This window comes from Stenella coeruleoalba (assembly GCF_951394435.1).
Source record: "Stenella coeruleoalba genome assembly, chromosome: 8".
Taxonomy (NCBI): domain Eukaryota; kingdom Metazoa; phylum Chordata; class Mammalia; order Artiodactyla; family Delphinidae; genus Stenella; species Stenella coeruleoalba.
The window spans coordinates 621,941-643,990 of NC_137154.1; the positions used below are offsets into that span (position 1 = coordinate 621,941).

At 53.7% G+C, this 22,050-nt stretch overlaps 1 protein-coding gene across 3 annotated transcripts in view; it reads left to right on the forward strand.

Annotated features, from left to right (window-relative positions):
* Positions 1 to 7,652: 7,652 nt before the first annotated feature.
* The window catches only part of AP2A2 (adaptor related protein complex 2 subunit alpha 2), a 64,153-nt gene continuing 49,755 nt past the window's right edge, over positions 7,653 to 22,050 (forward strand). For all 3 annotated transcript variants that reach the window (XM_079928623.1, XM_079928621.1, XM_079928622.1), the window contains exon 1: positions 7,653 to 7,849. In XM_079928623.1, coding sequence (XP_079784749.1) covers positions 7,783 to 7,849 — 67 coding nt within the window. In that variant the 5' untranslated portion in view covers positions 7,653 to 7,782. The remainder of the gene's footprint in view (positions 7,850 to 22,050) is intronic.

Sequence of the window (22,050 nt, forward strand, 5' to 3'; positions counted from 1 at the left end):
CACAAAGCTGGAACCCTCCAGAGGCTAACAGTAACCGCCCCCGTCCCCCAACCTTTCAGCCCCAGCAAGGGGAGTCAGTGCGCCTCTGGGACAGATTGAGGGCACAGTGGCCAGCGGTTTTAATCACAAGGCATTTTACACCTGATACATGCTGACGGATCCTCCACCCATCCCTAGCTGTTCCCAGCAGTTTCCTGCAGAAAACCGCATAGCCCGTCCCTGCTCGGCCAGCCCTGGGACTTGCTGCACGGCTGTTTCCCCATTTCTGCTGCTCAAGAGGTTACTCCCTGAACTGAACTTCGTACTCTTTCTTCCTACTCAGGTTTCCTTCTTTCTCTTCCTCCTATTTCTACCAGACGACCCCCACGGTCTTCCCAGGGGCTGGGGGCTGGTGGGTGTGATGAGGCATGTCACGTACCAACCGTCAAGTGTCACTGGGCATCTCTGTGTTCCTGGCACCCAGCTCAGCCCTGAGGCCTGACCTGTGGGTAGTGACCCCAGGTCAGGCAGAGCTCTGGAGAGAGCCCCAGGAGGCAATGCTGGATGCAGCCCTAGGAATGCCAAGGAGATCCCAGCAAGGGCAAAGTTCTCTGAGTGAGGAAGATATTTAGTCGCCTTAGGATCCCTTGAGAGCAGAGATATTTGGAGCTAAAGGACTGCAAAGTTGGACTTCCCTGGTGGTCCAGTGGTTAAGAATCCACCTGCCAATGCAGGGGACACGGGTTCGAGCCCTGGTCCGGGAAGATCCCACATGCCACGGAGCAACTAAGCCTATGCGCCACAACTACTGAAGCCCGCGCGCCCAGAGCCTGTGTTCCGCAACAAGAGAAGCCATCGCAATGAGAAGCCCGTGCACCTCAACGAACAGTAGCCTTCACTCGCCGCAACTGGAGAAAGCCCAAGTGCAGCTACGAAGACTCAGGGCAGTCAAAAATAAATAAATAAATAAAAATTTTAAAAAATAAAAAAAGAATTGCAAAATCCACTCAGGGGTCACTCTGGTCCTGCACGGCAGACCCCGAGAGCAGGCGGGAAGGAGGGACACCGAACCTGGCGCCAGACCCCCTCTTCAGAGCCCCCACTGGGCAGGGTTTGGCGGTCTTTGGAGTTGTGAGCACAAAGCTGTCAGTCTCCCAGCTGGCAGAGCTGGTGCCAAGGGGCCCCAGCACCTAGGTTGAAAGCTGACTTCTTTAAATGGGTCCAGCCACAGGAAGATTTAGAATGAGGCACAGGAAGGTTGAAGAGAATCTGAACCGAAGTGTTAGCATTTACAGATGAAGTGAAACTTGGACACATTTGGTAGTGTGTGTTCCTGGAACATTTGAGACAACTTGGGGTTCACCATTTTAAATATTTAATCTATCGAGTGTATGAGTTCTTGAAGCACCCGAGATTTTGTTGTCCGTTCAGACAAGCTAGAGTACATAAATGGAAGTGAAAGACACTTAAGTTATAAGTTCAGGTTGAAATGCTGAAAATGCTTGAGATTGTCGATGGCACAGCATATTATGCAGAGGCCCCTTAAAAACAACCATAAAACCTGCTAGGCTCGTGAAGGGCATAAGGGCTTGTAAAACGGAACTTAGCAGGTTAAAAAATTAGGTTTTGAAATTATAACTTTAATAAGTCGAATCCTGATTATTTAAATTTAATGTAAATCTGAGTATAAACGCCTTGCTCAGGCCCGAAACCCTAACCCTCAGCCCCCATCCCTGGCCCTTCCTCAGGCCCTGGCAGCCTGAGGAGCTGCCTGCCCTGCCAGGTCCACGCTCTGTGCTGCGAGCCCAGGTCTGGCCCACGCTTGCTCCATCCTCCTCCTTGCCCCCCGCCTGTCGCAGTGGGCACCAGAGGACACGCAAGGGCAGATACAGGCCCCGTGGAGGGGCCTTCAGAGGCAAGCTCTCCTGCTGCCACTGGGCCCCTCCCCCATGTTCTGGGGACACCTGCAGGGCCAGAGCACCCCACTTCGGGGCCACCCGGCCAGCCGAGGATCCCCAGTCTGAGGCTGCCTCTCCAGGAGGGCCTGGATGGCATCTCTGTCTTACTATGGGGAGCCCAGTACCTGGACGACACCCCAAGAGCACTCATACTTTGTTGCTGGAGGTGCCCGGTGGCCGTGGGGCTTCTGGGGTCAGGCCTGTGTCTTCCCTGGGGTGGCCAGTGCTCCCGGGTAGGGCGAGGATGGGGTCCCTGGCCCCGTGGGCAACCCTGAGCCTCTCTTCATTTGCCAAGTCAGCACAAGGTAAGTTGTTTTCCTGGCAGGGGCCACCCGTGACTTGTCCTATTTTAATGGGGAAGGCTTGGCCGGGGGTCACGCCAAGGGCAGGGCCCAAGCCACTATCACTGTCCTATCACTCCTGGGCCAAGAAACATTCAGCTTTGAGGCCGGAGGGCCAGGAAGAGGGACGCATGCAAGGATTTCCTGCTGCCGAGCCCTTCTCCAGCTCATGGATGGAGACACCCTCCCTTGGTGCTGGGATAAGCAAAGTCCAGAGCAAGAAGGGAGAGGGAGCAGGGCGTGTCATGTGCGGCGGAAGCTTCCAGATATGGCTCCAGAGCCAGCACAGCAGATCTGCTCTGTCCCACCCCCACCAGCCCATCTGGCCAGGACCGGGGTGACTGCTGTGACTTGGGCATCTTGTGCTGTCTGGCATGTAGGTGTCCAGTCAGTGGCCGGGCAGGTGCTAAGCCCCGAGGTAGGCTTCTGCGATGGGCAAGTGGCCGTGCACAGGGTTGCGTGCTCTGTGGTGTCAGTCATGGGTTTTAATGCTTCTCGTCATCCCACAACCCACGTGAAAATACCCCATAATGAAGGGGAGGGGTGGTATGTGTGTCAACGAAGCCAAATGGGCAGCATTTCTTGGTGGCTGTCATGGGGCACGTGGAGTGGTGGACCCTGGGAGGCTGTCCACGTCCCTGCCGCAGCACCTGTGATGGTGACCTTTTTTGGAAATAGAGTCTCTGCGGATGTGACTTAGGATCTCGGGAGGAGTTCATCTTGGATTTAGGGTGAGACCTCAGTCCAATGACTGGGATCCTTATAAGAGGAGAGAGAGGAAGGTCCAACATACAGGCGCAGGGGAGAAGGCCACGGGCTGAGTGGTCCCGCAGCCCCCAGAAGCTAGACGAGGCGGGAAATGGAGTCCCCCTCAGAGCCTCCAGGGGCACCAACCCTGCACACATCTTGATCTTGGACTTCCGGCCTCTAGAACCGGGAGAGAATCCATTTCTGCTGTTCCTAAACCATCAGCTTCGTGGTTATCTCTTATAGCAGCCGCAGGAAACTACTCTAGTGGTGCTCAAAGGCCTGAACTGATATTTTTAGGTATGTTTTCTTTCCTAAAGTTGTTTTTCTCAGGCTAATCTTAAAATTGGGTTATATTCCATCAGCCCACCCTGGCTGGGCCCTTAGAGGAAGGAGCTGCAGTGGGTGAATGTTGGCCTGAGATGCCACAAAACACCCTATAATATGAGGCCCATTCAGTCTGGCTGGCTGGCTGCCAGCATGGCTGACCCGGCCTTTAAGGTCAAGGGGTGTATTTTTCAACAGGTACCTTAGGGAGACCGGAGGTCATGGTTCCCTGCTCTGGGGGTGAGCAGGATGCCTGAACTGGCAGCATGGTGGGGGGGTGCTCCACCCCTCCCGGGTTGGCGTCATCAGCTGCGTTGCTCCTGAGGCTGATGATTGACAGTGCTTGGAAGGCCCCTTCAAGCCCAAGGGGAATGGACGTGAAGTGGTCTTGATGACAAGCCACAGGACAGGATGGTGGGGGGCATCCCGACATGTCCCAGGCCCCTAGAGCACCAGGAACCCCAATGGCACAGAACCCTCGGGCATGGCAATAGGTGTCAATTAGTATCTAGGTTCGGCCGGTGTAGCAGAGCCCCCAGCCACTGTGGCACAAACACGGGCAGCTTGCGAGCTAGCGCAGTGCAGGGTGTGGTCCAAAATGGAGCTCCAGCCACCAGAACCGTGCTCCAAGTAGGTAGGATGGAAAAGGAGGGGCGAGGATTCAAAATCATGTCACCAAACGTGTGTTTTGGGTTGAATTGTGTCCCCTGAAAGTTCACATGTTGAACTCCTCAGAATGGGACCTTATTTGGGGTTGTTGCAGATGTAATTAATTCAGATGAGTTCCTGCTGGGTAAGATGGGCCCCGGGTCCAACATGACTGGTGTCTTTGTTAAAAGGGGAAATTTGGACACAGAGAGAGACATGCATCGAGGGAAGATGGTGTGAAGAGACACAGGGCACAGAGGGCCGTCTACAAGCCGAGGACAGAGGTCTGGGTCAGATCCTCAGTTACAGCCTCAGAAGGAACCAGCCCTGAGGACACCTTGATCAACAACTTCCAGCCTCCAGAACTGGGAGATAATACATCTCTGAATTCCTTTCTCTACATCATATGCAGGAATTTCTGGCATCTCAACCTTGTTTTAACACAGGGCCACTGAGTCCAGCTTCCAGGCAGTCGGCTGCCCAGGCAGACTCAGCTGACCCAGATCGCTGGGTGCCCTGTGGGACTGGTCCACTCTCTCAGAATCCATCCTACACACATTCTGCAGAGTTCGGTCAACAGAAACTCAACTTCCCACAGTTCTCCTGGCAGCTAAGCCTTTCCAATCCGGGTCTGACTTTTTTTAATTTTAATAAATTTATTTATTCATGTATTTATTTATTTATGTACGTATGTATGTATTTTTGGCTGCATTGGGTCTTCGTTGCTGTGCGCAGGGGTTACTCTTTGACTCTTTGTTGCAGTGTGTGGGCTTCTCATTGCGGTGGCTTCTTTTGTTGCGGAGCACGGGCTTTAGGCATGCAGGCTTCAGTAGTTGTGGCACGTAGGCTCAGTAGTTGTGGCACACAAGCTTAGTTGCTCTGTGGCATGTGGGATCTTCCCAGACCGGGGCTTGAACCCATGTCACCTGCATTGGCAGGCGGATTCTTAACCATGGTGCCACCAGGGAAGTCCCTGGGTTTGACTTTGTGTTGGGACTTGACTCTCCCAGGTCGTAAGGGATGGAGCCAGGCCAGGGAGCTTTGCGGGGAGCTGCCTTTCCTCTCACAAAGTAACCCCTTCAAGGGATGTCATGACATGGTCTTCAGGTATGGGGACAACTTTGCCCAGAGAGGGGAAAGGGGCTGTGAAGGGTGATGGGGGCTCCTGGAAAGTAGGGGTTGGGGTCCCCTGGTCTGCCATATTCCCCCTACCCCCCTTCTCTGGGCCCCACCAGTGTGCCAGCTTTTACTGAGCACAGCCGGGGAGGCCATAGATTCACCTTCTGTGTCTCTCTTTTTTTTTAAATAAATAAATTTATTTATTTATTTATTTTTGGTTGTGTTGGGTCTTTGTTGCGGTGTGCAGGCTTCTCATTGTGGTGGCTTCTCTTGTTGCAGAGCACGGACTCTAGGTGCATGGGCTTCAGTAGTTGCAGCACACGGGCTCAGTAGTTATGGCTCATGAGCTTAGTTGCTCCACGGCATGTGGGATCTTCCCGGACCAGGGCTCGAACCCATGTGCCCTGCACTGGCAGGTGGATTCTTAACCACTGTGCCATCTGTGTCTCTTTTGTAACAATCCGAATCTGCCGTGTGTGGCTCTGGGCTCAGTTTTATGGCTGCGAGAGAGGAGCCCCGCTGTCATAGGCAGGTTCCCACCTCCCTAAGGTGAGCGGTCAGGGGCTTGAGCCCATCCCTGTCCGCTAGGTGGTTGGGCTTCCTTCGAAGTCCCCACCCACCACAGAGTTCATATCATTGGCATATCATTCCTGGTCAACACAGGTAGCCACTGGGGCCCCAGGACGCCACATCCTGTCCCTGAACACGCATGGCTGCTCAGGGCCTCTAGCCACGCCTGGACCAGGCTGCTAACCCCAATTTTCTGGAAGGTTATTGTCTGCAACGCACTCCAGAGATATGGGAAGGAAACTGGGTCACTCATAAAACTGACAGGCCCAGGTACAAGTGGAGACACAGCCAGCTAACGCCACAGGAGCCCCCTGGACACCATGGCTCCGGGCTCTGGGCTCCCTGGCTTTCATTTCTTCTCCTTTACGATGCAAGTGTTGGGGCCCTCCCCTCCCGCTAGACACGGAAGGAGAGCCTGGGAACCAGCAATGGCTACAATGGGACACATGTCCAGTTCACACAACCCAAGAAACGAAGCACTGCATGCTGCCGAAAGTGACCTGCCCCTCGCTGAGTGACCGTGGTCAGGGAGGGCCGCATCGACTCAGGCCCGAAGCCTGACGACTAAGTGATCTGCAGGGCGGTGAAGGCGGGGCAGGAGGCAGGAGGCTGGGGGCTTTCGCACAGCCAGCTGTGTGTCTCATCAGGCTCTGGGACCACCCCACAACATACACACACGCTGGTGGGAAGCAATCCCAGGAGGCTTGGGAAGTCCAGGGTCAGCAGTGAGAGGGGGTGGGATGCCTGCCCATCTCCAAGCCCCTCCTCCCAGAAGCCCCTGCACCCTGGGCTGAGCTTGCCCTCTGTCCATGCCCTGCATGAGCCCCTGCAGCCTCTCTGCATTGCCCCGCCCTGTGAGTGGCTGCCAGGGGTGGGTCACAGTCTCCTCCTCCTGAGTCCCCTGGCCTGGCTGTGGTAGATAATCTCCCGGCCTGGGGAAGCAGGCCCTAGGGGTCTCTCCCTCAGGAAGCCCTCTGCTGGCCAGCCCTTCGGAGGGTCTTGGAAGGTGGTGAAATTTCCGCCTTATAAGGATTCGGGTCTCCATGGCTTCTGGCTCCCCCCAGGGGTCCCAAAGGACCAGAGCCTGGGGGCTTCGTCCTCCTGGCCAGGGTCCACCCGGGCCTGGCCTCTCAGCGGGAACTGAGGAAGTGAGCCAGGGTGGGTCTGGGCTGGTTCCAGGTACAGGGCCTGGGTGATCCCAGATGAGGAAGGATCCTCTTCAAAGCCATTCTGCTTCATGAAGGAGAGCTCAGCAGGGCCCCTTGCTCGCCAAACTCCCTGGATTCTGTGCCTGCCTAGGGCCCTGCAGTGTGCCGCAGGTGGGCCGCAGTGGCCGTCCTCACCTCCACCTCCCCAGGCTGCAGAGGTTCGTGGTGCCAACAGTGGCAAAGGGTGTGGTTGGTCAGTGAGGAATCGGATTCAAGACTGGGCCCTGGTCACCTGGTGCTGTCAAGGGATGGCGGTGGAGAGTTTTCTCCGCTCGCCCTCTGTAAAGAAAGGCGCTGGCTCTGCACAGCCCAGGTGATGTGCCGCAGGCCCCCAGAGCTCTGATGGAGACTGGTCCCCCAAGGCCGGCAGCTGCCCCAGGACCTCGGCTGGGCAGGGCGGTGAGAGGTCTGGGGGGAGGGTCGGGGCGGTGGGGTCAGGGCGGCGGTGCGTCCCGGTCAGGGGTCGGGCGCTGAGGTCTCTGGTGGGAGTCAGGGTACTGGGGATCCGGCTCGGTGGAGCCTGGTGGGCGGGGTCGGGGGGTCGGTGGCCCCGGGCAAGAGAACCCGCAACTCCCAGCGCAGCCCCGCGCGCGGCGTCGGTCTTCTGGGCCGCCCCGCGCTTGCCTTTATGGGCCCGCCACCGACGTGCTCGCTCCCGCGCCGCGGCCGCCATCTGTGGCCGCGCGAGCGAGCGTGCGCGTGCGTGGGGCTGCGAGCGTGCGTGCGTGCGCGCGCGCGCGGCGGCGGCCCCGAAAGCGGCGCTGCAGCCTGGGGTGGCTCGGCTGAGGCGGCTCCTCCCCGCTCTCGCTCCCGCTCCCGCTCCCGCGGCCCGCGGCTCGCTCCTGCTCCGGGCCCGCCTGCCCAGGCCGCTCCCCGGGCCCGAAGATGCCGGCAGTGTCGAAGGGGGACGGGATGCGGGGCCTGGCGGTCTTCATCTCGGACATCCGTAACTGTGAGTGGCGGGGAGCGGACCCGGCCTGCGTGGGTTGGGGGCGCAGGCCGGGGTGAAGGGCTGGCCGGCGGGGGCCTTCGGCGGCTAGGGTCCGGGGCGCGGCCCTGGCGGGCGGGGGTCCGGGGGTTGAGGGCTGGGGTCCGGGGCGCGGACCTGGCGGGCGGGAGTCCGGGGGTTGGGGGCTGGGGTCCGGGGCGCAGACCTGGCTGGCGGGGGTCCTGCGGTTGGGGGCTGGGGTCGGGGGCGCGGACCTGGCGGGCGGGGGTCCGGGGGTTGGGGGCTGGGGTCCGGGGCGCGGACCTGGCGGGCGGGGGGTGGGTGGGGAGCGAGATGAGGACTTGTCGTGGGGGCGGGGTCAGGGGTGCGGGGTCAGGGGTGCGGGGGTGAGGGCGGCGTTCCGCAGCCGCGCCGGGTCTGTGGCACCGCTGAGGGGCTTCTGGCGAAGCCCCAGCCCCTCCCCAGCATGATGTCATCTCGAGCAGTCGGCCCGTCTTTCTAGCAATGGAGCATTTAACCCAGCGGTTTCCAAAACAGCGTGGCTTTTCCCGGGGAGTGGGACTAGCGAAACCCGCGTCTTGCCGGGGAAGCAGCTCCTTGACCTGGGTTCTGGCGGCTTATTAGGCCCTGATTAAAATGACTCGTTCCCGAGGGAATCTGGACACCGGGCGGTGGGGGGTTGGGATGGCTTAGGGGAACTGCTGCTCTGCTCGCTGTCTTCCATCAGGGACAGGGTTCTTAGCGACATGTGTCCCCTCGGAGTGGAAAAATCCACCCCAAAAAGTGCAACGGCCGGGGGGCCGGTGGGTGTACTGTTGGTCCACCAATACATTTGACTTTGGTGCGCAGAAACTCCTGTTGCTTCAGGTAGCTGTCCCCTTTATCTAATTAAAAAAATAGACACAAAGCCAGCTTCCTGTCTGGTTTTATTTCTTGTTTGTTATCCACCAGACGTTTGTGGATTTCAACGCCTGAGGTTTCGGTGTATTTTAAAGAATGCTTGTGACTTGATCTACTGGTAAATGCTGTTGTCCTGAACCCTCCCTTGATCCCGTCATCTCCTTAGACTGGGATGGAGGACCCAGACTGTGGAAGGTTAGATTTTCTGTTCCTTCCCTTTCTCTGCAAGAAATCGGTGTGGAAACACACCCTGAGGTCTGTGCTGTTACCAGTCGGGCAGTATCCTTTCTCTCTTTCTTTGCTGTGTAATGTGATTTCATAGACAGTAATATTTGTAATCGTAATGCGTCTTGGAAAGCTAAGTGTGGGTGTGCTACTGCTTCAGGAGACCCCTTGGGCCAAAGCTTAGCCGCCTTAAATTAGCCATCACATCTGTCCTTCCATTATGGAAGAAAATTGCACTGGGCAGGTCATTGAGATTGAAACCCATTTTCTTGGACAAGTGATCATCTACAAACTAGATGTGTTCTGTGCTGGGTCTGCCGCATAGTGGAGACTTGGCTGTTGACTGAGTGTAGACAGACTCTCCACCCCGCACGGGGGCATTTGGGGCCGATCACTTGTGCGGTGCTGTCCTGTGCTCTGCAGCACCCCTGGTCTCTACCGCCTAAATGCTGCAGTTGTGACAACCAAAAATGTTTCCAGCTGTTACCCTGCAGGGCACAACCCAGCCTGAGCCCCTGGTGTAGACCCATGAATAAGACAGTGTCTTCCTTGACGGAGCGTCTGCAAGAAGAAGATGCGCCTAATCCCTTGGAGGGCGTGGGGGGGGCAGCTGTTTAATACGGCCCCTCCTCAGAGCCAGCTTTCCTCGCCGTCCTGTTACCCCCTCATCAGCTGCGGCGCTGTCCTCTCCCCTCAGAGCAGCGTCAGCAGCTCGTGGCCCCGTGGCCTGCCCCCCCCCCCGCAGTGGAAGCCCCACGGGGTGGGGGCCACGTCTGTCTGGCCCACCACATCACTCCTCCCGGCTGGCAGTGTGGCGTGAGACGACACCCAGTGGATGAGGAGACAGCGCCCAGCTGGGGCCTGCTCTGGCTGAAGGGCATCGCGGGCCGAGGCTGGCGGGTGTGCCCACGGCAGGGAGGAGGAGCAGGTCTGGCTGGCGGTGGGATCGGACAGCGAGCTCTGGTGGGAGCTGCCCCGAGCTGAGCCCTTAGTCGCGGGGAGAGGGGTCCCTGCTGCTCCCTGCCCGGCCGGCTCTGCTTCCCTGTTGTGAGGGTGAGCCAGGTGGCCGGGTTCTGTGGGGAGAGGGCAGCCGGGGCCCTGGCCACGGAGCTCGGTCTCCTCCACTGACACGGACGGGTGGGTTTGGAGCTGAAGTATCACTGAAGCGTTTCAGCTCTAAAATCGCAGCTCCGTTTTCCCTTTCCGCACAACGTAGTCTCTTAAATGTCCGCCTTTGCAGCGAGCTCTGCCTCGGGCTGTGCCTCACTTTGGGATCCGCTGCGGTGGACGGGCTTGGAGGGCTGCGCCTCTTTGCGCTGGTGGCGGTGATCGTGCCCCAGGATTTGAGAGGTGCCCGTGTCCTCGTGTTCCGTGGAGCTTTGTGGCTCAGGTAGAGAACCAATTCAGTGCCCCCAAAATTAACTTGGGGACTTCCCTGGTGGCACAGTGGTTAAGAATCCACCTGCCAATGCAGGGGACACGGGTTCAGGCCCTGATCCGGGAAGATCCCACACGCCGCGGAGCAACTAAGCCCATGAGCCACAACTACTGAGCCTGCGCTCTAGAGCCCGCGAGTCACAACTACTGAAGCCCTCACACCTAGAGCCCATGCTCCGCAACAAGAGAAGCCACCACAGTGAGAAGCCCGCGCATTGCAACAAAGAGTAGCCTCCGCTCACCGCAACTAGAGAAAGCCCACGCACAGCAACGAAGACCCAATGCACCCCCCCCAAAAAAAAATTAAGGTTCATTTTACTCTTGTCTGTACATTTAAAAAATGCTGACTTTTTGAAAAAATTGCTCTTCTTGCATATTTTCTTTTGCACTCTTCTGCATAATTTACATTCCTTAGAAACCGATTTAGGAAGTATGTGACGAGGCTCCTGGGAGGGACGGACCACCAGGCTGGGGGAGGAAGGAAGGCTTTGGTCTGGTTGGATGTTTCTGCCAAGGCTGGTGGTTGCTGCTTCTAGGAAATACCTGTGTATTCTTCCCTGTGTTTCCCTTCTGGCTCTTCTGGAGGGGTGGGGGTGGGTCACTGCTTCTCTTAAGAGACGTTGAAATGGCCTGGTGATAAGTGTTCTCATGCCACATACTCAGCATTACTTTTCTTTCCTCTTAAAATGATTTTCACTCTTTTTTTTGGCACCGACACGTGTCAGGATTTTGTAGTTGCGGAATTATTGGAAAGGCTGTCTTTGTGGGATTAAAAGGCATTTCTGGGCTTTAAAAAAATCTATTAGACCCGAGGGTAAGATTCAGGAGTGCCGTGGGAAAAGGCGTTTTGCGTAACTGTGACCAGAGAGAGGGGTTCTGGCGGGAGCCCTGAGCAGGAGGGCCTCTGTGTTCCTTGAATGTCACTTGCAGGTTCTTGGGCACAAGGCCGGCCTCCCAGAGCTCAGATTTCAAAACTTCTAAGCCGCCAAGGATGGAAAGTCTTTTTGTGAGTCTGTGGCAGACTTGCTGCGTGGTCCCTTCCCTGTGAGCTGGCCTCCGGGACGCCCTGGGGGCCCACGGTCACATGCTGTACTTCCTCCGAAAAGCTGGGCGGTTCTGAGTTCCGGGACAAGGTGGGCCTCAGGTTTTGGATAATGGGTGGCATCTGGGCTTGTTGTGGAAATGCTGCTGGGGTTCTGAGAAATGGAGCACGCAGCCCTGGTCTCCTGAGGTGCTTGCAGACAGACAGACAGACAGGGTGGGAGGTGAGTTCCCACCAGCATGTCCGTGTGTATCGAGCACCTCCTGTGCTCAGGACTCCTGCGACAGGCACGCACCCCTCCCATCCTGCCCCTCCCTCTGGTCAGCACGGGCGTTGGACACGGACGCCGCATTGGGAGCCACAATGTCCATGCCTTCTGTCAGCCTCTGGCGGCTGCAGCGCGGAGTGAGTTAAATGACTTCGCTGACAGCTCAGCACGGTAAACGGGATGATACTCGCTGCAAAACAGAAATGAGCAATTTCCACTAGGCCACGTGACGCCTAAAATGTTGGATTACAAAACTGTATTTACTGATTTCGGCGTTTTCCCTCTTCAGAATCTTCCTGACTTTGGTATGAAGGTTGACACGTTGAAACGTGTCATTTTATTAGGAGGAGAATTGCAGGATAGGTTCCAGTGGCCATTCCCTCTTGGGGGTGGGAGCTGAGGCTGTGTGAGGAGATAAGCTCTCGCCCTCTGTGCTGGGGAGAGGGTTGTAAGGGTTCAGCCAAGGTGCGTTGAATAAAGACCTTGTGAGGAGGAAGCGGCCCTGTTTTAAAGCGGTGCCTTGGAGACCGACTTGGGAAGAGGACCTAGAAGGGTATGGGGATGGCGCTGTGGGGTGCCAGCAGGGGAGAGGCGAGGCCCAGCCCAGCCCCAGGCGCTGTCACTGCCCACTGGGCACAGCCTCTGCGCAGCACTGTCGGCAGCTGAGGAGGGCCAGGGCTCGTGACCACCTAGATGAGAGCGAGGGAAGCGGGGCCACCGAGGCTTCTGTGGGAGGCGCCAGCGGGGACGGCGGGAGACACTCAGCTGTGGGGTGGGCCCGTGGTCTGGCCCTTGCAGTTTGTGTGAGTCGGGGTGCGACGGATTTAAGGAGGGCAGTGATGCGCCTGCAGCTGCCCTGTGCCCAGGAAAGAGAGGAACCCCTATGCAGGGAGGCTGACCCCCTCTTCCCTGGCGCGGCTCTGGCCCCGTGTAACTCCCTTAGCCTCCTGGTACCTCAGGAAACAGGGAGTGGCTGGCTGACTGCTGGATGTGTTCATTAAGGCAGAAACTTCTGGCCAGTGGTTTGGGTCAGATCCTGATTCTGTCCCTTTTTCTTTTCCACTTTTGCAAATTGTGGCCTTAGACAGCCTGGAGTCTTCATTTTGCCCAACATTTAAACCCAGTGAGGGAATGCCCTGGCAGTCCGGTGCTTTCACTGACGAGGGCCCAGATTTGAGCCCTGGTCGGGGAACTAAGATCCTGCAAGCCATGCAGCGCGGCCATAACAAACAAACAGACAAACAAAAAAACCCCAGTGAGACTTGCAGTGGTTTTGCGTTCAGCCCTCTCCTTGTATTCGGGATGTTTCCCGTGTGCGGTTCTTTCCACCTGCCCCTATCTGCAGGATTGCTTAAAAGTGTGGAGACCAGAATCCTAATTGGGTTGCTGGCTTGTATTTTGCATTGCAAGGTCTGTTTTTTCCTTTAAAATCCTTTCTGACGGCAGCAGAAGGGTGACGTGAGGATTATTTAGTGTACTTAGAGCACCTTGAGCTCCTTAGGGCGGGCCCTGCTGTGGGGATTTGTGTTTTGCTTTTTCTGTGGCCGGCCTGCCTTTGTGTGATGGGGTTGAGAGGGCAGTTATGTGTTTCTGTTGCCGTTTGAACAGCATTGAAAAAGGGCACTATGTTGATGTTGAATAGTGTTTTAAAGCACAGTAGGAAAATTAGAGCCAGAAAATGAGTATTTTGGAATACTTTTGGATTGCATTTATTGCTATTGAAAAATACAGTTCAGTAGCTGTTTTTTGGGGGGAGGGAGTCTTGTACAGTACAACCAGATCAGAACCTTTTGAACCTCACTGTGCCTGTGAGAGCGAGTCTCCTGGGATGGAGCGCGTGCTGACTTGGGCCAAGCGGTCTGCATAAGCCCTCCTTCCCTGGGGCACATTTCTCACAGTCTCAGGGACTTCTGTCCGTTAGCTTGCAGCTTCTGTTCAGTTCATTCCCGGGCTCAAACTGCCGTCGCCTCATTACTTTACTACAGTTTGAGTCGTCCTTGCCTGGAGTAGCACGGCCAGCTTTCCCAGCACTGAGAACGTGGAGGAAGAGGGAGGTGGGAGGGTGATTGTCTGAGGGTCCGTTGGTGCTGAGTCGTTCAGTTCCCGAGGCTTGGCTTTTCTGAGGTTGTCGTCCATGGGGTGGGGCCGTAGGTCCCTTGCGTCTATGGCTTCCTGAACTGTCTTACGGGAAAGCTGGTCACAGAGGGAGGAGATGCTCTTTTGTTGGAGCTGATGTCTGTCTGATGTGCATTCTCTGATGTAGCATTTGCTGTAGATCTAATATAAATCTGCTTTTTAAGTAGCCAAGGAAACACTGTTTTTCATATTATGTTCTTGTTGTTTTGCTATAATTCTGATACAACCCCAAGAGTGAAGGGTGTTTTGAAGGTGTGTATTTCAAAATTTATTTCTTTATTTTTCTGGATTCTATTTTTTGACATAATTGTTTAATTCATTCATCCATTTGAGAAATCTTTTGGGTACCCATTGTGTGCTGGCATTATTCTAGGTACCGGGGATTCAGTGCTTAACCAAATGGACAAAATCCCTGTACTTTCAGAAACTTAAATTCTTGTGAGAGTAGACAGACAGAATAAATGACAAGATGGGTTTTTCTCGTTTACTTTGTCCGCTCTCACAAGAATGTGCGTTCTAGCCTCCTGTGCCCGTCTCCTCACTTCAGTGACACCTCTGGGCTCCATTTGGGTCCCCTGTCCCTAGGCAGTGAGCCGGGCAGTCGTAAGGCTCCTCTTGTTTGTTTCCTCACTCTCAGTGACCGCTGTTTTCCATAGTCAGTTGTCCAGTGTCTGAAAACTATTGTTTCATATAATTTTGTTCAGGTTTTTAGTTGCCTAAGGTGGGAGGGTAAATCCTATCCCTGTTTCTGGCCAGTAGGTTTTGGGGAGTTAGACAGCCAAGACGAATTCAGAGGCAAGGTCTGAGCTAGAGGTAAGACTACAGCTGCATTGTTTATAGGTGGCTTTTGATACCAGGAGACTGGGAAGCCGACCTGGGAAGCTGACCGAGGGGGTGGAAATATCACAAGCACTTTACCTTTGTTTACACATCTGACCTTCATGATGATACTGTATAGCAGGCACTAAGTTCCTTCCTGTTTCATGGAGGAGGGAGCCGAGGCCCAGGAGCCCAAGGCCCTGTCTCTGGAGTGGTTGAGCGAGGCCCCAGACCCAAGCTGCTGGGCTCCAGGTCTTTCTTCTGAACCACAGTGCTGGGCCAGCTCTCCAGGCGGACGGCCAGAGCTCCCGACGTGCCAGCCCTAAGCGGCTGGGCAGCCTGGGCCAGCGAGGAGGGCTGGTCAGGTGGGTCACAGGAGAGGACTGAGCAGGGCTGAGCCCGACGGGGTGGTTTACAAGAGAAGAATTGGGAAATGAGAGTCTCAGCTCTCTTGGAGCTTTGCTGCAAAGAGGTGGTGACGCAGAGGGTGGAGGGCAGGTTGGCCCCTGTCGCTGCCCTGACACTGGAGCATGCTTTTAGCAGCGTTCAGCAGCACCGCTGTAACGACTCGTGTTGTGCGCATCAGAAGTGGGCACGGCCTGGCAGCAGGGTGCTCTGCCTGTCTCCCAGGCTGAAACCAGGGTCCCTTCTGGAGACTGGGTGACGCTGCTTCCGCTCGGTCCCACACGCCTTCTCTCGCGGCCCCTCCCCGGACCCCTCAGGGGAGTCCCTCTCCAGATGTGGATCTCCCTGACCTCTCCCTCCAGGCAGGGAGAGCCTCCGCTCGGAGGGCTCTTGCGAGTAGACTGGGCTGCTTGCATGACCCGGGTCATTCCCCAGCCTTAGTGACATCTGCAGAGTTCCTTTTGCCCTGGAAGGTAGCTCACGGGATCCTAGTATTGGGGTGTGGGTGTCTTTGGGGGGGCATTCTTCCTATCACAGTGGGGTCAGGAACGCTTTTTTAAGATTAATTCATTTGCTCAGCAAATTACTGGGTTCCTGTTTTACACAGTGAGCAAAAAAACCGATAAGAGTGCTCGCATGTGGCTTACGTTCTAGTGAGGTAGACGTTATAAATAAGTATAATGTACAGTGCATCACATACTATATTAAGGGGAAAATAAAGGGAAAAATAAAAGGGGGTTGCAATTCAGATAGGGAAGCTGGGGGTCAGGTGTCCCTGGAGTGCTGGTGGGCAGGTGGGGAGGCCACAGGGGCTGGACTTCAGAGCCGGGGGACGGGGAGAGGTGCATGGTGGGGATCTCGGAGCCGGTTAGGAGAACTGTCTTTCACCCTGTGTGACAGGCCGAGCCAGTGCAGGGTGAGCAGAGGCGGGACTTACCTCTGGGGAGAACTCCTGACTGCTGTGTTGAGAAGAGCAGGGGAGACCGGTTAGGAGGCTCTGAACCAGGCAAGAAAGGTGAGGACCTGCTAGGAGGTGGGAGGTAGACCGTGTTTGTTGGCTGATGGGAATGACAAGGGCCAGGGGGAAAGCGGAGGGGCAGAGGTGCAGGGGGAGGTGGTGCTGGTGAGGGAACAGGCGCCCCAGCCACCAGTGATGGGGGAGGGAGGAGGTGTTGGAGGAGAAGCTGTGAGGGGGCCCCTGGGAAGAGCTGACAGGACCTCCCTGGGTTTCACATGTGAGGCCAGCCCAGCAGAGCTGGGGGGTGTGTCACCAGGCACGCTCAGCTCTCCAGGCTCACCTGCCAGTTGACCATGAATTGGACTCAGCAGGGAGGGGTTTGGCCAGCAAGTGCTTAGATGGAGGAGAAGTGTCGGGGCTTGGTTTATGTGATGGGATTGAGGCTGGTAAGAGGGCGTGAGGACGGGGAGAGGGACAGAGAGAGAGTGGGTCGTAAGTCCTGGGGGCGGGGCAGTGGGGTTCAGAGTTTGCTTACCTGATGTAGTGAGCTGAAAGGACGGGCTGTGGGGTCCCTGCAGTGGAGCGTGGGGAGGGTGACGGTTGGCGCGGTGGCCCTGGCGGGGCCAGATCTTCTGAGGAGCCGAGATCAGGGCTAGTGGGTTTGGGGGTCGTTCATCTTGTAATGGCAGGGAGAGGGCTAGGGTTATAGTAGGTGCTTGGGCAGGTCTTCCGAATGATATTCATTTTTGCTATTTTCTTGTCCTCAATTAAATGTTTAAAAAAATGAAAATCAAGAATGTAGTTTAAGAAGTTAATTATAAAACACTTGACCCTCACCTCATTCCCCCATTCCTAACCTCGGAGTCAGTTATTTTCATTTTTATCCATCTCTTCTAATATTTACTTTAAAAAATGTGATTATTCTAAATTACATACCATTCATGGTTGTTTTTCCCCATTTAGTCATTATTTATTAACTTCTTACTGTGGAAGATGAGGATTTAACTTAGCTAAGCTTTCCTTTTCCCATTGTCTAGTAGGTCACAACATTTTACCTAACTAATCTGTAACATTTAATTAATGTCTGAAAATATTCTTCTTAGCTGAGAATAACGGTTTGACTCTTTCTCTAATTGAACTATATTTGATTTACAATGTTGTGTTAATTTCTGCTATACAGCAAAAGTGATTCCGTCATACATATATATTCTTTTTCATATTCTTTTCCATTATGGTTTATTACAGGATATTGAATATAGTTCCCTGGGCTATACAGTAGGCCATTGGTATTTATTCATTCTATATATAATAGTTTGTATCTGCTAATCCCAAACTCCCAGTCCATCCCTCCCCAACCCCCTGCCTCTTAGCAACCACAAGTCTGTTCTTTTTGTGACTCTGTTTCGTAAATAAGTTCATTTGTGTTGTATTTTAGGTTCCAAATATAAGTGATATCATACGGTATTTGTCTTTCTCTTTTTTTTTTTTTTGCGGTACGCGGGCCTCTCACTGTTGCGGCCTCTCCCATTGCGGAGCACAGGCTCTGGACGCGCAGGCTCAGTGGCCATGGCTCACGGGCCCAGCTGTTCCGCGGCATGTGGGATCCTCCCGGACCGGGGCACGAACCCGTGTCCCCTGCATCGGCAGGCGGACTCTCAACCACTGTGCCACCAGGGAAGCGCTTTTCCTCGGTTTTGAAGGCATGGCTCTACTCTTAGTTCCTAGTGGTTTGAAATGTTAACATGCTGTGCCCAGGTGTGGCATTCAGTGGCTTTATCATTCTGGTAATTCATGTCCTTCGGGTTTGGGGAAATGTTTTTGTTTTATTTCTTTGATAATTTCTTTTCACTTTCTCCTTTTTCAATAATCCTCTAATAATAGTTGAAATGTGGACCTCTTGGCTTACATTTTCTTACTCTCTTATCTCTCGTCTTCCATTTCTTTGTTTTTGTGGTATTCTGTTTTCTGTGACTCTGGCCCATCTGAATTTTTCTTTCTCCTATCACTTTTACAATTTGAGGGCTTTCTTTTTTTTATTGAATTATAGTTGATTTACAATGTTGTGTTAGTTTCTGGTGTACAGCAAAGTGATTCAGTTATACATATATATTCTTTTACATATTCTTCTCCAACATAGGTTATTATAAGATATTGAATATAGTTCCCTGTGCTATACAGTAGGACCTTGTTGCTTATCTATTTTGTATATAGTAGTTTGTATCTGCTAATCCCAGACTCCTAATTTATCCCCTCCCTTCCTGCCCTTCCCCTTTGGTAATTGTAAGTCTGTTCTCTACGTCTGTGAGTCTGTTTTTTTTTTGTAAATAAGTTCGTTTGTATTATATTTTAGATTCCACATACAAGTGATGCCATGTGGTATTTGTCTTTCTCTGTCTGACTCACTTCGCTTAGTATGATCATCTCTGAGTCTGTCCACGTTGCTGCAAATGGCATTATTTCGCTCTTTTTCACGGCTGAGTAGTATTCCATTGTATATATGTACCACATGTATATCCATGCCTCTGTTGATGGACACGTAGGTTATTTCCATGTCTTGGCTATTGTAAACAGAGCTGCTATGAACATTGGGGTGCCTTTATCTTTTTGAATTAGAGTTTTCTCTGGGTATATGCCCAGGAGTATGATGGCTGGATCATGTGACAGCTGTTGTCCATAGTGGCTGCACCCATTTACATTCCCATCAGCAGTGGAAGAGGGTTCCCTTTTCTCCATATATATATATTTTTTGGCCCCACGTGCGGCATGTGGGATCTTAATTCCTCGACCTGGGGACCAGGTATTGAACCTGTGCTCCCTGCATTGGAAGTGTGGAGTCTTAACCACCGGACCGCCAGGGAAGTCCCCCTTTTCTCCACATTTTGAGGGCTTTCTCTCTCTCTCTCTTTTTTTTATTGAAGTATAGTTGATTTACAATGTTGTGTTAGTTTCAGGTGTACAGCAAAGTGATTTAGTCATACATACATATATATCTATTTTTTAAAAGATTCTTTTTCTTATAGGTTATTGCAAAATATTGAGTAGAGTTCCCTGTGCTATAGAGTAGGTCCTGTTGGTTATCTATTTTGTATATAGTAGCGTGTATATGTTGAGCCCAAACTCCTAATTTCTCCCTCCCTGCTCCCCGAGGGTTTTATTATTGTCTGAGTGCTGCTTTTTTGGTGGCATCTGGTTCTTAAAGCTGTGTTTTCTTTTATTTGTAAGAATATTGATTGTTTTGGAGTTTCCTTCTCTACGTAGCCTCTTTGCTCTGAGTTCTTTCCCTGTAGGTCTGTTTTGGTCTCTGGCTCGTGCTGTGAGGCCATCCTGGATGTCTGGTGGTCAGTGTCTGTCCTCTCATGTGGACCAGTGTCAGCCGGCATGGGTACGGCTGTGGTGGAGGCCTCACTGTGTGGTGGTGGGTGAGGGGTCTCTGTCTCACGGAGGGAAGCTGTGTGTCAGACGTATTCTTCGGAAGCAGTTCCGGCTCCTCTCCTGCTCGGTGGGGTCAGGGAGTGTGGGGGGTCTGTCTGCCGTTGTTCTGGGTGTGGGTGTCCCACCATGCAGGGAGTCTGTCGCTCACTTGTGTTTTTCCGAGTGTGGAGCCTCACCCTAGCACGTGGTGGTGTCGCCAGGCCTAGAGCTCCTGTGTTCCTGCTTTTCCAGCGAGTAGGCCTGTTGTCTTCTGCTGGGATTAGGGGTATAGGTGGCCTGGCCCTGGGGTCTGGTGGAGGGGCCTGCGGCTCCTTACGTAGACTTCCAGCTCATCTTCCTGATAGCCCCCTCCTGAGGCACCTGGCGTCAGGTTCTGTGACGGACAGGGTTTGCTTTTTACTGGTTCTCCCTCTTGCGGGCGGCCGGGTCCCAGTTTGCTGTGTGAGGCTGAGTCAGTTAACCCCTTGGCCATGTCCTTCCAGCGTCCACAGCTGTTGTGGTGACTGCTCTTGCGCTCTTGTCATAGAGTTTTCTCCTTTTAAATACGTTTTTGACTCATTTTATATGTTACACACACACACACACACACACACACACACACACACACACACACACACACACACACACACACACACACACACACACACACACACCCCAACCATGCAGACCTTCATAACCTTTGGATTTATACTACTTTGGATTAACCACTCCTTGAGGGAAGGTCTTGGGAGAGAATAGTTTCACTTTCTGCACTTTTACCTTCTACTGCCTAAGTGGAGCAATAATACCTTTTATTACTAAATTAATTTGGGTGGCTGGTTCTCACTATGCAGTTTGCTTGGCACGAGTTTCTAAGCAGAGCTTTAAAGAGAACATGTGACTCTGTGGCACTAACTTCTTCCTTGAGGAAGGCAGGCAGGGTGGGCCTTGTTCTCCGCTAACAGAACACTGCCGGCTGTACTTCTGCACGCCTACTTCTCATGGTTCAGGTTATAAGGCTCTGAGACCCAGAAATCACAGCAGGGGAGATAGGCGTCTCATAGGATTTTGTTTCATAGACGTGGTCTGTGTTACTGAGGCAGTTTCTTGCCGGTAGTGGAATATAGTAAATGGAAATTTGTTTCTGTGGTGAAGTCAGTGGATTCTTTTACGGGTAATGATGAGTCAATCCAGGAGAGTTTGGATACCTAACTTTTCCGAAGAGTTACTTTAAACCCTGAACTGAAGCTTATAAAAACAAATATTTTTAGAATATACTTCATCATGGTGGAGGATGGAAGGGAGACTGCCTTGGGTAGGGTATTCCTAGAGGGCCTCTCTGAGGACGCAGTGTGTGAGCTGGGTCCTGAGGGGAGAAGGGCTTGCGGTAGTCTAGGGCTAGTTCTGCCTCAGGACCCGAAAGCCAAGTGCAGCTGGAGCGCCATGAGTGAGAGGGAGAGGAGCAGAAAGGAGCCAGATTGCTGGGCCTTGGAGGCCCTTCCCTGGCAGGAAGTCTGAGTTCCTCTTGGGTGTCCTGGAGGAGGCGTCTGAAGAGGATCAGGTGAGTGGCAGGTACACCTGTGTATGAAGATCACCCTGGCTCCTGTGAGGAAATAGATCGGAGGAGGCCAGAGCAGAAGGTGGAAGTTGTTACAGTCCATACAAGAGACGTTGGGGGCAGTTTTCTGGAGGAAAAATGGACAAGACTCCTTGATGGATGGATGTGAGGGAGAGGGAGGGCCTCAAGAGGGAGTTTTCTGTTGGAGGTGAAAACGTCACCCGCATGGGTGGCAATTCTGGCGCTCAGTAAATATTAGTTGTTTCCTAGCTCAGCTGCATAAGAGCTCTTGGGGCGGCTTTCAGCGCAGGCGCTCAGATGTCTGCTGCTGCCATTGAGCACACACTGCACTGGGTGTGCGTTCCTCACCAGACAGCTATTGAGCACCCATTAAATGCCAGGGCCTATAGTGGTGAATGAAACACACAGAGCTGCCGGCTCCTAGGGAGCCTACGTTCTGGTGGCTGGAGACAGACAATAAAAGGAAAATCGTATCATATGTTAGAAGACAGTAAGTACAAGAGAGAAAATTAAGGAGAGAAGGTGATGGGGAACAGTGGGGCTGTGGGTTTTCAACTTCAAATAGGGTGAGCAGGATTGGTCTTGCTTTAAAGGTAACAGCTGAGCAAAAGACTTGAAGGCACTGCGTCATGTAGAAATTGCGGCAGGGGGGTACATCTTAGATAGAGGGAACAGCAGGTACAAAGGCCTTCACTGGGGGGAGAGACAACCAGTGTGTGGAGGAAATAGTAGGAGGCCGTGTGTCTGCAATAGGGAGCCAAGAAGGAGGTTAGGTAGAAGGTTAGGTCGGGGGTATTGGAGGTGGGGAGACGGGTCACGGGGCCTGTGTAGCGCATTGTAGAGGTCGTGGCTGTTTTCCTCTCACATGCCAAACACTGAAGATAATGAGACATGATCTCTCTCCTCAGGGTAGCTCAAGCCCTTGTAACGCAGAGTGGTAAGTGTGTGAGATGAATGGTGAAAATGAGGGATGATCAGCTCGGCAGGATGAGCTGCAGACGGTCAGGAGAGGGTGGTCAGGCAG